Here is an 18,345-nt window from a genome sequence, read left to right as displayed (position 1 = left end):
CCGCGAGTTTCACGCTTTTTACCAGAGAACATATATTCGAAAACGGAAAATACAAAATTTAAAAAAAAAAAAACTGTAACCTTAACCTTTCTGAAATCACTGTGGATATATTTTCGGCTATGTGCTTGATAAATGTCTGAAAGTTCTCCCACGAATTCTCCCACTTCATATCGTAATAATGATCCACTTTTGTATTTCAGTCTACGTTTTATCCGTGACCAGAATACTTTTACACTAATTGGTTCATAACCGCACTAACGGGATCAACAAAATTCCGTGAATGGTTCACGGTACCATGGATGTATCCCAGTTTCTGAAGATTTTGGTAACAACGACCACTTATCTTTGATTCTCTTAGAAAAATAGAAACAATCTTTTTTATTTATTTATTTTTGATTCTCTTTTTAAGAAAAAAAAATAATAAAAACCATTACGAAACCCCTTTCTTTTCACTATCGTTTCTTTTTTCACTTTATCTCTTTACAATTATTTGAATTACAAATCCCATTTAGTATTACATATTTTCGTTTTCCTACACATCTTCGTTGCCTGCTCCCGCTCTCTTTTCCATAAGTACCGCTTCCTCTCTGTCTTCCATATCTTACTCTTTCTCTCATCTATCTCTCTCTCCCTCGCTTTCATATCTTCCTCTTTTTTCAGTTCTCTTTCCTTTCCATCTCATAACGTCTTCCTCTCCTTCTGTCACCTCACCCTCTCCCTCATATACTTCTCATTTTCCCCCTCTTCTCAGTCCGTTTCTCCCTTTCTCTCACATCCTTCATCCTTTCTTGTCTCTCCTTCAGTTTGTCTCTCTTTCTCTCCCCATCCTCTACCTTCCTCTGTCTCTCTAACACCCACACCCCCTCTCTTTTTCCTTCATATCACCCTCTCTCTTTCTTCTTTTCTACCTACTGCTATCTTTTGCTTCCTCTCTATCCTCTTCTGGGCTTAAAAAACGAAGATGGCACCAAAGTGGGAGAAGAAAGAATGAAATCTTCTGTTGCTAGCATGGATAATTGCTAGTGGCGATCCCCCAAACAACATCATCACTGCTGCACTGAAGAATAATGGCTTTCACAGAGCCACTGATCAGACAGAGCGGAAGAAGAATGAATTCCTCCGCTCGTATGCACTCATCAGACCACACATTGACACCCTGGATGTCATAAGCGAAAACTATTGTGGAAAGGCTGATAAGGATGGAGAAGATGAAAAGGAAAAAGTACCCGGAAGTCTCTTTGATTCAGTATGAATGGCAAAAAGTTAAATATCAGTGGACTGGTGGTAAAGGTGAGTGCAGATGAGCCAGGTGAGGGTGACATTCTGAAGTGTCCTGTCCTGGGTTCAATCCTGGGAAGAAGGTAAGAGTGTATTTATTTTTTTCGTTTATACAAAAATTAAAAAAAAAAAGAGAGTTACCTTCTTCTCCCATCCTGACCAGGATTGAACCCCGTGAGCAGGACACTTCAGAATGTCCTCCTCCTCACCCAGCTCATCTACACTCACCTTTACCACCACTCCATCAGGAGAAGATCCCCGTGTTACCAGTGAAAAAATGCAGAATCGACCCAAGATAACAGTATGGTGTGGAATGACTTTGGACAGGATTGTGGGTCCCTTCATCCTTCATGATACTATGAACGCCGAAAGGTACCTCACTATGTTGAGAGATGAAGTTTGGCCAATCATCAGTGTTTGGGACAATATTGAAGATTTAATTTTCATGCAAGATGGTGCTCCTCCACACTTTGCTATTGTTGTTCGTGAATGGCTGAATGCCCAATTTCCTGGGAAATGGATGGGTCGTCGTGGTTCACACGAATGGCCAGCCAGAAGTCCTGACTTAACACCCTGCGACTTTTTTCTTTGGGGTTGGTTGAAAGAACAAGTCTACTCAACCAAACCAAGAAATCTGGAAGAACTTGAAGGGAGAATACGTGAAGTTATTAGTTCCGTCCCGCAAGAGTTTCTTGTGAAATCAATTGATGCGGTTCATGGTTGACTTGAAAAGCTGGTGGCGAATGATGGTGCCCATATTGAATTTTAAATAAAAGTCCATGTAATATACTTTGTTCTCATATTCATTAATTGGAGAAATTATACTTCAAAAATATATTATAGTTATTTTAGAATAGGGAGTTACTTTCGGATCACCCTGTACACATACACACATTGTTATTCATATATACACACACACACACACATTGTTATTCATATATACACACACACACACACACACACACAACATTGTTATTCATATATACACACAGACAAACACACAGTTATTCATATAGACACATACGCACACATTGTTATTCATATATACACACAGACACACATACACATTGTTATTCATATATACACACAGACACACATACACATTGTTATTCATATATACACACAGACACACATACACATTGTTATTCATATATACACACAGACACACATACACATTGTTATTCATATATACACACAGACACACATACACATTGTTATTCATATATACACACAGACACACATACACATTGTTATTCATATATACACACAGACACACATACACATTGTTATTCATATATACACACAGACACACACATTGTTATTCATATATACCCATACATATACATCATCATCATCATCATCATCATCGTTTAACGTCCTCTTTCCATGCTAGCATGGGTTGGACGATTTGACTGAGGACTGGTGAAACCAGATGGCTACACCAGGTTCCAATCGGATTTGGGTGCCAGTAACTCGATTTCGATTTCGATTTCAGTTGCCTCAACCGGTCTTCACAAGTGGAGTTTAGTGTCCAATTTAAATCGATTTCAATTTCACTTGCCTCAACAGGTCTTCGCAAGTGGAGTTTAGTGTCCAATGAAGGAAGGTACGCATAAATGGACTGGTTGAGGCCTTAGATTTAGGTCTCACTTGGCTTGCCGAGCCTTCTCACGCACAGCATATTTCCAAAGGTCTCGGTCAGAAGTCATCGCCTCGGTGAGGCCCAATGTTCGAAGGTCGTGCCTCACCACCTCATCCCAGGTCTTCCTGGGCCTACCTCTTCCCTCCTATTCTAGTAGGGGATTAGGCATCATCGCACAAAACACTAACCTTAGCCCTCATCCCTGTCTTTCACTGCTAAACCCAAGATTAAACCATGATCAACACTCGCAATAAGCCTTCATCTTCAATACTGATCCTGTTTAATCTCTACCCTCCCCATCACCGCAAAGCCTAACCCCTAGTTCAAACTTTGATCTCTTACCTAACTATTCTCTCTAAAAACCGTTCACAAATCCCCAAGCTAACCCTAATATAGTCTAAAGTCTGAACCCCAATCCTAACAACAAACCCTCAACAAAATAAGAAAAACAGCAAACCCTCAACAAAATAAGAAAAACCACTTACCTTTGGCAATTTGCCAACTATAACAGAAAACATGATATGCAAACAACGAGCAAAATATCAACCAACAACATTTGAAAGTCAGATTTTTTTTTTTAAAGTCAGATCTTTTTTTTTTTCTTATGTCGCATCATGAAATAGAAAGACCACTTACCTTTGGCAATTTGCCAACTATAATACAAAACATGATATATATATTTATATAGACACACACACACACATTGTTATTCATATATACACACACACACATTGTTATAATAATAAATATAAGTTTAAATATAAAAATATGTATGTGTAAGTGCATATACGTGTATGTTGGCAATCTAAAATTATCTTACGATCGTTTCGCGAAAACCTCTATCATCTTGCAATGCTATTGAACTAATTATAAATACCTTCATTGAAAAGGTCGTCTCTGCAGCAACAAGAACAAGCTTAAAAATGGGATATTTATTTAAATCTATTCTCAATAAGGATCTTTTCCGTCTTCAGTATTTTCAATTAATCATCCATTGTCTCATAGCTTTTGAGATTTTGCTGATATGATTGTTTGTTTTTAGAATGACATTGTAGGACAGGTATGATAGGCCAGATCTGGCAAAGTCTGACCACAAAACAGGTCAACTATTTGTACAGGAGATGGCTAGCTTAAATGCTAAAAGGTTAATGCCTTAAACCCTTGTAGCATTCAGATTAATCTGTCAAACGTAACCCTTGCTTATTCACATTGCTTTGAATTAATCATTAATCACACATCATCTCATAGCTTTGATGACGTGGTCATTTATTCTTAGAAGGACATTCTAGGGTAGGCGCGAGAGGCCTGATGAGGATGGTTTAAATAACAGGCCACAGGCAGGACAGCAACTACATAGATTGGGGATTGCTTTTGTGTTCAGCTAACCCCCCCCCCCCACACACACACACACAATATCTTACATGGTGATGTGATCTTGTGGGTTGGGGGTGGGGGTGGGGCGGTGCTGGCGGCGCCGCTTGCAACAACATCGAGTACAACGAATAGAATAAAGTACCGCAACAATAACAACACCAACAACAAGCCTGGCAGTGGTCCCACCGTCCACACGGTACCTGATGGCGAAACTATAGGCAACGGAAAATGACCTGAGTTAAGTTAGCAAGAGAAATATAAGAAACTGTGGGTGGTGCATTCTAAACTTGTGATGGGGGAGGGGGTTTCGGATGGGTCGCTTGTAATAATAATAATAATAATAATAATAATAATAATAATAATAATAATAATAATAAAAATAATAACAACACCATTGACAACGGAAACAACAAGCTTGAGAAGATTCTTACCTCCATGCAGTGACTGATTGAAGAGCTCACCTACAATGGGGCCCACATCTCAGCTGGTTTTGCTGTAAAGGGTCCCCCCTCGAATGTGGAACGAGAAAGGGAGGGGGACGAAACGGAAAGAGGGGGGGTGCTCTGTGCATTGATGGGAACAAACAAGAAAAAAATGACTGACCGATGCCGCCACCACCACCACTAACTAAAGAGAAACAACAACAATAGGGGCCACAACAACAACAACAACGACAACAACAATGATGACGACAACACCAAGTGCGAACCTAATGAGCAAAGAGGTTCGTTAACTTACAGCATTGACTAACAGTAGAGGCAGGAACCAGTTCAAACCAGTCGACGCTATTGTAGTCGGTTACATCTAGAGAGAGAATTAAAGTTGCTACTAATTAACACAGGACAACAAACAAACAAACAATTTAACGAGGTAATTAACACAAGCACCACGGTCAGTGAAATTCATTATAAAAGGCCAGGAGTATTCTCCTGGGCCTCCCCATCAGAATTTCACATGACAGCGACATATAAACAATGACACAGAGACACACACACACACACATTTTCATCATCATCATCATCAACATATTTTTCATTTAACCCTTTCGTTACTAACCCGGCTGAAACCACCTCTGGTTCTGTAGTACAAATGTCTTGTTTTCAAAAGTTCTGAATTAAAATCTTCCACCCAACTTTAAGTCACAATTTATGTTCCTAACACTAGCTGAATGATAACTAAGTTACTTTACTAAGTTCTTTGTTATATTTAAAATCAATTGAAAGAAACACAGAGCATTTCAACAGAAATATGGTAACAAAAGGGTTAAAGTCACCATGATATTTTTAATCCTTTTGATACCAACCTGGCTGAAACCACCTCTGGTTCTGTAGTACAAATGTCTTGGTTTCATAAGTTCTGAATTAAAATCTTCCACCAAACCTTAGTCACAATTTATGTTCCTAACACTAGCTGAAGGATAACCGAGTTATTTTATTAAATTCTTTGTTATATTTAAAATCAATTGAAAGAAACCCAGAGCATCTCGACAGAAATATGGTAACAAAAGGGTTAAAGTCACCATGATATTTTTAATCCTTTTGATATCAACCTGGTTGAAACTGCTTCTGGCTCTGAGTACAAATGTCTTGTTTTCATAAGTTTTGAATTAAAATCTTCCATCAAACCTTAGTCACAATTTATGTTCCTAACACTAGCTGAAGGATAACCGAGTTATTTTATTAAATTCTTTGTTATATTTAAAATCAATTGAAAGAAACCCAGAGCATCTCAACAGAAATACGGTAACAAAAGGGTTAAGGTCACCATGATATTTTTAACCCTTTTGATACCAACCTGGTTGAAACCACCTCTGGTTGAAACCACCTCTGGTTGAAACCACCTCTGGTTCTGTAGTACTAATACCTTGTTTTCAAAAGTTTTGAATTAAAATCTTCCATCAAACCTTAGTCACAATTGATGTTCCTAACACTGGCTAATAACTAAGTTATTTTACTAAATTCTTTGTTATATTTAAAATCAATTGAAAGAAACCCAGAGCATCTCGACAGAAATATGGTAACAAAAGGGTTAAAGTCACCATGATATTTTTAATCCTTTTGATACCAACCTGGTTGAAACTGCTTCTGGCTCTGAGTACAAATGTCTTGTTTTCATAAGTTTTGAATTAAAATCTTCCATCAAACCTTAGTCACAATTTATGTTCCTAACACTAGCTGAAGGATAACCGAGTTATTTTATTAAATTCTTTGTTATATTTAAAATCAATTGAAAGAAACCCAGAGCATCTCGACAGAAATATGGTAACAAAAGGGTTAAAGTCACCATGATATTTTTAATCCTTTTGATACCAACCTGGCTGAAACCACCTCTGGTTCTGAGTACAAATGTCTTGTTTTCATAAGTTTTGAATTAAAATCTTCCATCAAACCTTAGTCACAATTTATGTTCCTAACACTAGCTGAAGGATAACCGAGTTATTTTATTAAATTCTTTGTTATATTTAAAATCAATTGAAAGAAACCCAGAGCATCTCGACAGAAATATGGTAACAAAAGGGTTAAAGTCACCATGATATTTTTAATCCTTTTGATACCAACCTGGCTGAAACCACCTCTGGTTCTGAGTACAAATGTCTTGTTTTCATAAGTTTTGAATTAAAATCTTCCATCAAACCTTAGTCACAATTTATGTTCCTAACACTAGCTGAAGGATAACCGAGTTATTTTATTAAATTCTTTGTTATATTTAAAATCAATTGAAAGAAACCCAGAGCATCTCGACAGAAATATGGTAACAAAAGGGTTAAAGTCACCATGATATTTTTAATCCTTTTGATACCAACCTGGCTGAAACCACCTCTGGTTCTGAGTACAAATGTCTTGTTTTCATAAGTTTTGAATTAAAATCTTCCATCAAACCTTAGTCACAATTTATGTTCCTAACACTAGCTGAAGGATAACCGAGTTATTTTATTAAATTCTTTGTTATATTTAAAATCAATTGAAAGAAACCCAGAGCATCTCGACAGAAATATGGTAACAAAAGGGTTAAAGTCACCATGATATTTTTAATCCTTTTGATACCAACCTGGCTGAAACCACCTCTGGTTCTGAGTACAAATGTCTTGTTTTCATAAGTTTTGAATTAAAATCTTCCATCAAACCTTAGTCACAATTTATGTTCCTAACACTAGCTGAAGGATAACCGAGTTATTTTATTAAATTCTTTGTTATATTTAAAATCAATTGAAAGAAACCCAGAGCATCTCAGCAGAAATATGGTAACAAAAGGGTTAATGCCTACTTTTCCACAGCTGAAATATCAAATGTACCCCAATTGCACCAGTACGTTTTTTTTTTTTTTAATCTTTTGCCTTTACAATCATTGGACTGTGGCCATGCTGGGGCACTGCCATGAAGAATTTCTTCTTTGGTTGAGCGAATCAAACCCATTACTTATTTCTTTCTTAAAGTCTGGTACTGTCAGTCCATTTTGCTGAACTGCTAGGTTACGGGGACGTAAACACACCAACATCGGTTGTCAAGCAGTAGTGGGGGAGAAACAAAGATACACATACACACACACACATACATATGTGTATGACAGGCTTCTTTCAGTTTCCATCTACCAAATCCACTCACAAGGATTTGGTTAGCCTGAGGCTAATGTAGAAGACACTTGCCCAAGGTGTCACGCAGTGGGACTGAACCCGGAACCATGTGGTTGGTAAGCAAGCTTCTTACCACACAGCCATACTTATGTATGTCTATATATATATATATATATATATATATATATATATATATATATATATATATAGATATATATACACACACACACATATATATACACCAACCATGTCTGCATATTCCAAAAAAAAGAAAGGTTTTAGTGCATAAAAACTTAAGGGAGCCCCCAACTTCACATAAAGGATCTGAGATGTCCCCTATGCCATCAAACAGAGAAGATTTTTCTCTGACTGGATGGCCTTCTCATCATCAATTCTTACCTGTTTCTAAGCCAGGTAAAATTTTCTGTGGCCGGGTGTCTTTTCCACAGGAAACTAAAAATAAACAACAGGATTTGCAGGAGTGGCTGTGTGGTAAGTAGCTTGCTTACCAACCACATGGCTCCGGGTTCAGTCCCACTGCGTGGCACCTTGGGCAAGTGTCTTCTACTATAGCCTTGTGAGTGGATTTGGTAGACGGAAACTGAAAGAAGCCCGTCGTATATATGTGTGTGTGTTTGTGTTTGTCCCCCCCACCATCGCTTGACAACCGATGCTGGTCTGTTTACGTCCCCGTAACTTAGCGGTTCGGCAAAAGAGACTGATAGAATAAGTACTAGGCTTCCAAAGAATAAGTCCTGGAGTCGATTTGCTCGACTAAAGGCGGTGCTCCAGCATGGCCGCAGTCAAATGACTGAAACAAGTAAAAGAGTAAAAGAGTAACAGTGGTACCTTTACTTGAGAAACAAGGAGTAAGAGTTTGCGACAGGAAGAGTACTTCCATGCAAAATCCTAACTACTTTCTGTCTAACCCATGCCAGCACGGAAAAAATGGAAGTTAAACACACACAAACACACACACACAAATGCACAGTCATACACACACGATCACATGAATATATTTAGAGAAACGTACATATATATTTACAAACACACAAACACATATACAAAAGCTACTGAGGGAGCGTCCACGTGGTCACATAACCTGCAAGAAATAGAAGCCAAAGCTACACAAATCACACCCCAACCATCTCCAGGAAGAAGGATGGATCTAGTTAATTAATACAAAGTGTAATTAATATGCACTGTGCTTAATGATCTGAAATGAAAGACAATATGGGCAACACGTTAAACACATCTTGCTAAACTACCTAACCCATCCCATCATGGGAAACAGATATTAAATGATGATGATGATTGATATATATATATATATATATATATATATATATATATAAATTTAGTAAATGGAGTAAAATGCATATGTTAAATGAATTCTTTTATTTCCAACATATGTTTCGAAGATTACAAATTATACCTTCCATAGGAATAGGTGTTGTAGATAAAGATGTAATCTCTTCAGGGAAATGCATGGGAACCAGCTTAACTGTAAGATATGCATTTTACTCCATTTACTAAATTTATATATATATATATATATATCACCAGCATTCTACCTCCCACACACAGCCCCTCGTTCCCGATCACCGTTTGTTATCTCCCCCTTTCTTAGCTCTCCTGAAATAAGAATTTCTAACTTCCGGTCAGCCATTGTTATGATCGGCCATTATTATGATTGACCGTTGACTGAACACTATTCAATTTTTTTTCTCCGTGTTTTTCTCCTTGTCTCCGTATTCTTTCTGTTGAAGAGCGTAGCTCGAAACGTCAAAGACTTTCCGTATTCCCGAGCATCATACTAATATATACTTTTGTTATTTACACCACCTGTCCTCGTCTGTTGTTATTATTTGTATATTCTCCCATATATATATATATATATATATATATATATATATATATATATATATATCAATCATCATCATCATTTAATATCTGTTTCCCATGGTGGGATGGGTGAGGTAGTTTGGCAAGAACTAGTAAGCTGCTTGCTGGGCAGCATTGAGCTCCAATGTCATCATTGGCTGAGTACTCCACAGACACACATACCCTTAATGTAGTTCTCAGGGAGAAAGCTGACCCTTCTGAAATACAAGTCCAACTCATTTTTGCCAGCTGAGTCGGCTGGAGCAACGTGAAATAAAGTATCTTGCTGAAGGACACAACATGTCACTGGGAATTGAACACGTAACCTTATGACCATATGAGCCGAATACCCTAACCACTCAGCCACCCACCTTCACAGTAACAGAGATGACTATCAACATTCTTCACATTCATTCACACGGAAGTGAAACATTTTATCAATGATCACCACAGGTAAACAAAACAAATACATGCACAACGTCATAGGCAGAGGACAGATAAACCGAATAATATCAAAGTCTTTTGTTCTCATCATCTGAAAACAAGATATTATTTGATAAAAGTGATTGATAAAAATGCGACTAATGAATAGAAGATTGATGAATTAGAACAGGTAAGAAATGCGATTGATAAAGATGAAACATGAAGGAATCAACACAATATATACAAAAAAAAAAAAGAAAGATGTAATTGAATAAATACACGATGAAGTACAATAGACAAAGAAATTTAATTTAACCCTTTCAATACCGGTCTGCTTGAGACCACCTTTGGTTCTGGTACAAAGCTGTTACCGTTTTCAGTTCAGTTCTAAAACGTTTCCAAAGTTGCACTTGTCTTGCAAGTCTGTTCATTTGATCTGAGAACGTGCTTTGGAAACGAAGTAGCTACATTGCTAATGAGCCATCTGAGCTGTTTAATTAAACACAGAACTGTTTAATTTCACTTTAAATAGATTTCACGAAGTGTCGGAATTTTCATCACACATCAGGTGCAGCTGTGACTGTGTGTGTGTGTGTGTGTGTGGTTTAGAAGCTTGAAACCGAACCACATGGTTCTGGGTTCAGTCCCGCTGCATGGTACCTTGGGCAAGCATCGTCCACTATAGCCCTAGGATCTGGTAGATGGAAACTAAAAGAAGCCCATTGTATCATCATCATTTAGTGTCTGTACTTCATGCTGACATGGGTTAGACGTCTTGACTGGAATTGGTAAACTGAAGAGCTATACCAAGTTCTGATTTGGCATGGTTTACTACGGCTGGATGTTCTTCCTGATGCCAACCACCCCAAGAGTGTAATTTAAGAAAAAATAAATAAGTAAGTAAATGAGTGGAAGCTAAACCACTGAGTGTGTTAAATAATAAGGTACCAAAACAGAATTACTCTCCCCAGACACAACAAAAGAATGTATAAGCAAGCAAAATTTAGGTTAGTTAAAGTATATTTCAACTGCTAAAAGACAAATGCACAGCAGTCAACATGGACAAAATACCTTTCTTATTGTAAGAAGGTATGAAGACACTTGGTTTGTTCTGTGTCGCCATCTATCAGGAATCCCAGTTTTTTGACTCTAGTCAATGAGATGTACGCAAGAGAGACAACTCTGAACAAACTTATAAAGCAATCGCTTTTATGTGAAATTCAGTCAACAATATTATGTGTGTCGCTGCCATACAAGCAGTGTCGTTTGTTTCCAATATCCTGCAAAAACATGTCTGCTTTTGGGGGAGGAAATATTACCTTGCTTGGAAACAGGCGCGAGTTGCTGACAGGAAGTGCATCCAGCTGTAGAAAACTCTGCCTGCAAAAACAAATTCTGTCTGATCCGTGCAAGAACAGAAAAGTTGACGTTAAAATGCAGCTGTGTGCTGCCAATCTGTGACTTGCCTACTGACATGGTTCCATTGCAACCGACCAAATTGTGCAACAATGTGCAACATTGCACAATGCTATGCAATGGAAATTTCAACACCTCATGAGATAAATTTGAAGTAAGTTTAACAGCTCTGCAAGTTAATTAAACGGCTAAAATGGTGGTTCATACACAACGCCATGGAAAAACAAAACGATTATTTCAAATTCTTCCAAATTCTATATAGTTTTTATCAAGATTTACTGAAATGCATACAAATAATGAATTCTATATGAAACATTGTAAAGAAAGGGTTAAAATAAACTCACACAGCAACAGACAATTTCTGCAAAAAGAACCCAAAACACACAAAAAAAAAAAGCATGCGCTAATTGGTTAGTTCGTTTGCGATAATGAAAAAAGTTTTAAAAGATTACAAAAAAAAAAAAAAAAAAATATATATATATATATATATATAAAAAAAAATCAACTTTAAAAAAAGTGAGTATGGCAGCTTTATCCCACAACCTGATGTGGTCAGTTTGGGTGGGTGAGAGACTTGTATTATGGCTGGACAGAGCATTGTTAGCAAGTTTTTAACCAAACACCAAACTTTTATCGGCACAAAAAAAAAAAAAAAAAATAGCTGAAACTGTGGTTAATAAGGTTTGATTGAGGAGAGAGCGATAGAGAGAGAGGGGAGCGGGTGAGAGAGACAGAGAGAGTGGGGAATAGAGATGATGATGATAATAATAGCCCGGCCAGGAACAGCCCTCATCCTACACAGGGCACGATCGGTTCAATAATACAACCCAAATAAAACAATCCAGAAACACAAGACAGCCTCTATATAGTAAATGCCCAATAAAAATAAACAACCCCACGACATGTACTCTACCGGGTGGATACCCAACAGGAGAACACAACTCACATTACACACACAACACAAACAATAAAACAACAAAAAACCTGCAACCAGACCCCATAAAAAAACAGAAACTGATGCAATACAATACCAGGAAGAGTTTGTACTCTAATTGTACCCCCAATAACAAAAAAAGACAGAACACACAATGCTGCACACACACCACACAAACATGGGGGTGTAACAGGCAGAAATCTGCTTGAAACTATCAAATGTCTAATAATAATAATAATAAAGCCCTGATGCAGTACCAGAGAGTGGCTCTCATGGTTTCTGATCTTAACTGATTGGAAGTGTTATCATGTACGTTGTTTTGTCTTGGTATAAAAAGATGGCCTACAGCAAATATTCTGCTCAATACCACAGATTTGCTAATGCCCTGATGCAGTACCAGGCAATGGCTCTCATGGCTTCTGATCTTAACTGATTGGAGGTGTTATCATGTACATTGTTTTTGTCTTGGTATGAAAGATGGGCTACAGCAAATATTCTGCTCAATACCACAGACTTGCTTGTCAATTGTCTGACTGTAACCAGTTGAGCATGTCCCTTGGTGGCTGACGATATGTGCATCTCTGTTCACGAGCAGAAGTAGTGGGGGAGCATCATAGCCATGTGTTGAGAGGAATTCTTTGGGGTTTGAATAATTCACCTTTAGAAATTCCCTAAATCATATATATATATATATATATATATATATATATATACATTAACTACTGTAATAAACACATTTTTACGTGTTTATTACAGTAGTTAACGTGAGGCATTCTTGTATAGTTATGCCCTTATATATATATAGTTTTAGGGAAAATAAAGCTCAATTTAATTTTAATTTCTTATAAATTGATTTTAATTGAGTTTTTACCTGTAATTTTGGATTTTGTCCCTAATATTATATATATATATACAGACATGACCAAGTAAGTAGTTATATCCACTGGACAATATGCCAACACTACAACATAAAAATTAACAAGAAATGGTATAAACATGTGCCAAACAAGGTATATGACAATGACCGGGCCACGATCATCTGGCATGTGCCTGTTCAAACTGACAAAGAAGTCAAAGCTAATCACTCAGACTTAATAATCAACGAGGGCAAAAGATAAACACTTACTGACAGACCAAAAGCAGTCCCTGCTGACCAAAATACAGCCCAAAAGGAAGTGGAGAAATTGTCAAAGTACAAAGACCTCAAAATTGAAGAGTCCAAGATGTGCGGGGAGTATGAAGGTGAAAACAATACCAGTAATAACTGGGGCATTGGGTATGATAAAAAAACAAAAAACATAGAGGCTCGACCTGAACACTTGACAGCCCTGCCAGGAACAGCCCTCATCCTACACAGGGCACTATCGGTTCAATAATACAACCCAAATAAAACAATACAATACGAGGAAGAGTTTGTACTCTAATTGTACCCCCAATAACAAAAAAAAAAAACAGAACACACAATGCTGCACACACCCCCCACAAACACGGGGGTGTAGCAGGTGATGCATTAGAAATCTGCCTGAAACTATCAAATGTCTAATAATAATAATAATAATTCTTTTATTCTTCTACTTGTTTCAGTCATTTGACTGCGGCCATGCTGGGGCACCGCCTTTTAGTCGAGCAAATCGACCCCAGGACTTATTCTTTGTAAGCCTAGTACCTATTCTATCGGTTTCTTTTTTGCTGAACCGCTAAGTTAGGGGGGACGTAAACACACCAGCATCGGTTGTCAAGCAATGTTGGGGGACAAATACAGACACACATGCATATATATATATATATATATATATATATATATATATATATATATATATATATATATATATATATATGTGACGGGCTTCTTCCAGTTTCCGTCTACCAAATCCACTCACAAGGCTTTGGCCGGCCCGAGGCTATAGCAGAAGACACTTGCCCAAGGTGCCACGCAGTGGGACTGAACCCGGAACCATGTAGTTGGTAAGCAAGCTACTTACCACACAACCACTCCTGCACCTAATAATAGTAATAATAATAATAATAATCCTTTCTACTCTAGCCACAAGGCCAGTAAGTTTGGAGGAGGGGTAAGTCAATTACATTGAGCCCACTTTTCGACTGGTCCTTATTTGATGAACCCCAAAAAGGACAAATGAAAGGCAGAGTCAGCCTCATCAGAATTTGAACTCAGAACGTAAGAAATGAACGATATGTCATTAAGTGTTTAGCCTGGCATGCTAACGACTCTGCCAGCTTACTGTGCCTTATTGTAAAATGGATGCTACCCTGACATCCCCACCCCACCACCACTATCACCAAGACCATCAACATCAAAAACAAACGAACAAATCAAACGAAAAACGGGGTCTCAAACATGAAAGTCTTGACTCCTCGAAATTCAACGGTAAGATGTTAGTGCACTCTTTAAATTGGAGGGGAGAGGCAGGAACGGTAGCAGAAAAGTAGAAACAAAAACACCAAGACAAAAAAAAAAAAAAAAAATTTAAATACCACACACGAAAAAAAAAACATAAAAAAAAAAAATACAGTGAAGAAAAATATCAAATCCAAAGCAGGTGATAAAAAACACACACACACACACACGCACACACACACAGAGAAAAAAAAAACAAAAACAAGAACAAAACAAAACAAAGAACAACCCAACCCTTTCTATTCCGAAAACTGAGACACTTCTTGGCATTTTCAAACAGAGAGGAGAAGCAGTTAGTAAGAGAGGTTTAGGGGCAGTAGCGGGGCCCAGCGTGTGACTCCTATAGTATGCGCAACTGAAACCCCTAAAAAGGGCATCCTATGGGATAATTTACACAGATAGATAGATTATCAATATACGGTTACCCAACCCCTTTCAGGGGTAGGCGGAGAAAACTACAGAGTTTAGCACTTCTATTGGGATCTTGGTTATCTTTATCAGAGTTCACTCCCATAAGGCTGTCTATCAGTCATGTTAATCCTATTAGTCAGCATCCGTGACCAGCAAAGGTCACGGATGCTGACAAACCCTCCCAAACCTTTACTAATTATCAGAACACCCACTTTAATATAAATCATGTAATTAATAACTCGACCAATCAGAGACCTCTAGACAATTCACTTGATAGTCACACAAACATCCATCTTTACATTATACATACATGCATATACATACACACACATATATATACACATACACATGTATACACATACAAATATCCTTCCATTGAAACCAAGACCCACTGGAAGGCATCCAAAGGAGATCATATGAGGTTGATCACCTCGCTGGAAACAGCAACCAACTCTCCTCAAATCACATGACTATCTTAGAAGAAAAAAAGGAAGGACACGTTACAGCAGTGTCCCCGTGATGCGGAGGTGGGGATGGAGGGAGGGAGTCTGCATGAACTGAAATGGGACAACAAATTAATATCATTTAATAAAATCCAAATAGTTTAATTAAAACTTGTTTTTTTACCCTTCAGCATTTAAATTGGCCATATCCAGCCTATCACACCCAACCTACAACGCCTTCCTAAAAATAAACAATTCAGATCAATGAAATTTCAAAGCTACCACACAATGAGTAAAGGGGTTAAGCTTTAACCCCTCAACACCCTAACCTGGATGCCAAGGGGTTCAAGCCGTACTATGGCACTGGTGTAAAGAAAGACAAATTACAAAGGGAGTGGGGTGGGGCACACTCCATTTTGTCTTCTTAATAGGGAGGAAGTGTAAGATGATGAGCTCGCAGAATTGTTAGCATGCTCGGCAAAATGCTTAGCGGCATTTCATCCGTCTTAATGTTATGAGTTCAAATTCCTCTGAAGTTGACTTCGCCTTTCATCCTTTTTGGGGTTGATGTAATCAATTTACACTCTTGCCCAAAATTGCTGGCCCTGTGCCAAAATTTGAAAGCATTATTACTAAGTGAGAGAGCAGCGCATGCCATCAAAGTAACACTGGGCTACAAATATATAAAGCTCGGCATACCAATCATGACTACCCCGTCTGATACGGGTGCACCAGGCACATGCATCACAACCATACGTGCACGATATGGTGATCTCATATCAAGATAAACAGCGCATGATCTCGCAGGTGGGGGCCCAGTTAGAATTTTCTTCACTGAAAAGGTCCCTGAATAAGACTTACTCTTTTAATTGTTTCAGTCATTTGACTGCTGCCATGCTGGAGCACTGCCTTTTAGTCGAGCAACTCGACCCCCAGGACTTATTCTATAGGTCTCTTTTGCTGAACCGCTAAGTTACGGGGACGTAAACACACCAGCATTGGTTGTCAAGTGATGTTGCGGGGACAAACACAGGCACAAACACATATCTACATATACAACTTATTCCATATAAAGTATAAGAGAAATTACCCATAACAGTTAACTTCTACATGCTAGAAAACAGCCATAAACGACCGAAAACCACAAAGTTTATATATATATATATATATACATATATATACTCTTTACTCTTTTACTTGTTTCAGTCTTTTTGACTGTGGCCATGCTGGAGCACCGCCTTTAGTCGAGCAAATCAACCCCAGGACTTATTTTTTGGAAGCCTAGTACTTATTCTATCGGTCTCTTTTGCCGAACCGCTAAGTTACAGGGACGTAAACACACCACCATTGGTTGTCAAGCGGTGCTGGGGGGACAAATACAAACATACACACGAACACACACACACACACACACACATATATATATATATATATATATATATATATATATATACACATATATATATACGACAGGCTTCTTTCAGTTTCCATCTACCAAATCCACTCACAAGGCTTTGGTCGGCCCGAGGCTATAGTAGAAGACACATGCCCAAGGTGCCACGCAGTGGGACTGAACCCAGAACCATATGGTTGGTAAGCAAGCTACTTACCACACAGCCACTCATAGCTTCTGTTTATCAAATTCACTCACAAGACTTGTCTAAGATACTGTACAGTGGGGCTGAACTCAAAACTACATGGTCGTAAAGCGAGTTTCTTAACCATACAACCATGCCTATCCCTATTGGAAGTATAATGTAAATAGAAGAAGGGACCAGTCGGAAAAGTATGGGGTCCGAAATGAAAGAAAGAAATCTTTACAGGAAAGAGATTGGGCGGGGGGGGGGGGGTATATAAAAAAAAAAGATTAAAGAAGATCTTTATTTTTTTTTTTTAAAGAAGTGGATTAAGAATAAAACCAGCACTAAAAAAACCCAGCAATGTTAATGGAAAAAAAAAAAAAAAAAACACCCAACTCCACCAAAACAGCAAAATTTTGTTATGTGTGAAGAGCAACTGCAAAGAAGAGGAGGGTAAGGAGTAGGAAGAGGAGGGTAAAGGTGGGAGATTAGATGGTTGAGGGAGGAGGAGGAAAGTGGAGGCACGCACTCAAACCTACCTTTCAGCTCATTTTGGTAACACTTAAGACGGTCAGTATTGTGAGGGTCGACTAGCCAGATATGCATTTTGATAAACGGCTCCCGGCCCTTTATACTTAGCATGTGCCATGGTTTGGGTTTGGATAACAACTCGCTCACCGAGCCCTGCGACAGGCCGAGGACAGCTTCCCCAAACAGCCGCTGGCCCAGATTGTGAAACTGTAACACCTCTTTCACTCTGCTTGTGACCTCGAGCGTATCAATTTCGGAGGTCATCGCTGCTATTTCGAACATAGATGAGGGGTAGCCACCGGTTGCGGGACTCGCACTGCGGCTACTACCTGTCGTTCCGCTGCCAGCCCACGACACCTCATTACTGGCTTTCGTCGGCACGGGAGGCGACTGAAGTTGCCGTCCGACCGAAGCACACTGATGAGTGTCGCTTAGACAT

At 38.4% G+C, this 18,345-nt stretch overlaps 1 protein-coding gene across 13 annotated transcripts in view; it reads right to left on the bottom strand.

The window, feature by feature from the left end:
* Positions 1–18,345, bottom strand: part of LOC106877929 (homeobox protein cut-like 1) — a 301,609-nt gene that overhangs the window by 21,257 nt on the left and 262,007 nt on the right. For 4 of the 13 annotated variants that reach the window (XM_089346233.1, XM_089346235.1, XM_089346236.1 and 1 more), the window contains 2 exons: positions 17,915–18,345; positions 5,033–5,098 (listed from right to left, as the gene is read on the bottom strand). The exon at positions 17,915–18,345 is cut by the window's right edge and continues 1 nt beyond it. The exons of 2 other annotated variants lie outside the window; for them this stretch is intronic. In XM_089346233.1, the coding sequence (XP_089202359.1) occupies positions 5,033–5,098; positions 17,915–18,345 (497 nt within the window). The remainder of the gene's footprint in view (positions 1–5,032; positions 5,099–17,914) is intronic. 7 more of the 13 variants (XM_089346240.1, XM_089346242.1, XM_089346243.1 and 4 more) reach the window with 2 other exon arrangements.

Source organism: Octopus bimaculoides, chromosome 30, assembly GCF_046866305.1.
Source record: "Octopus bimaculoides isolate indiv1 chromosome 30, ASM4686630v1, whole genome shotgun sequence".
NCBI lineage: Eukaryota > Metazoa > Mollusca > Cephalopoda > Octopoda > Octopodidae > Octopus > Octopus bimaculoides.
The sequence above is the reverse complement of the archived record's forward strand: the minus strand, read 5'-3'. Positions and strand labels throughout refer to the sequence as shown.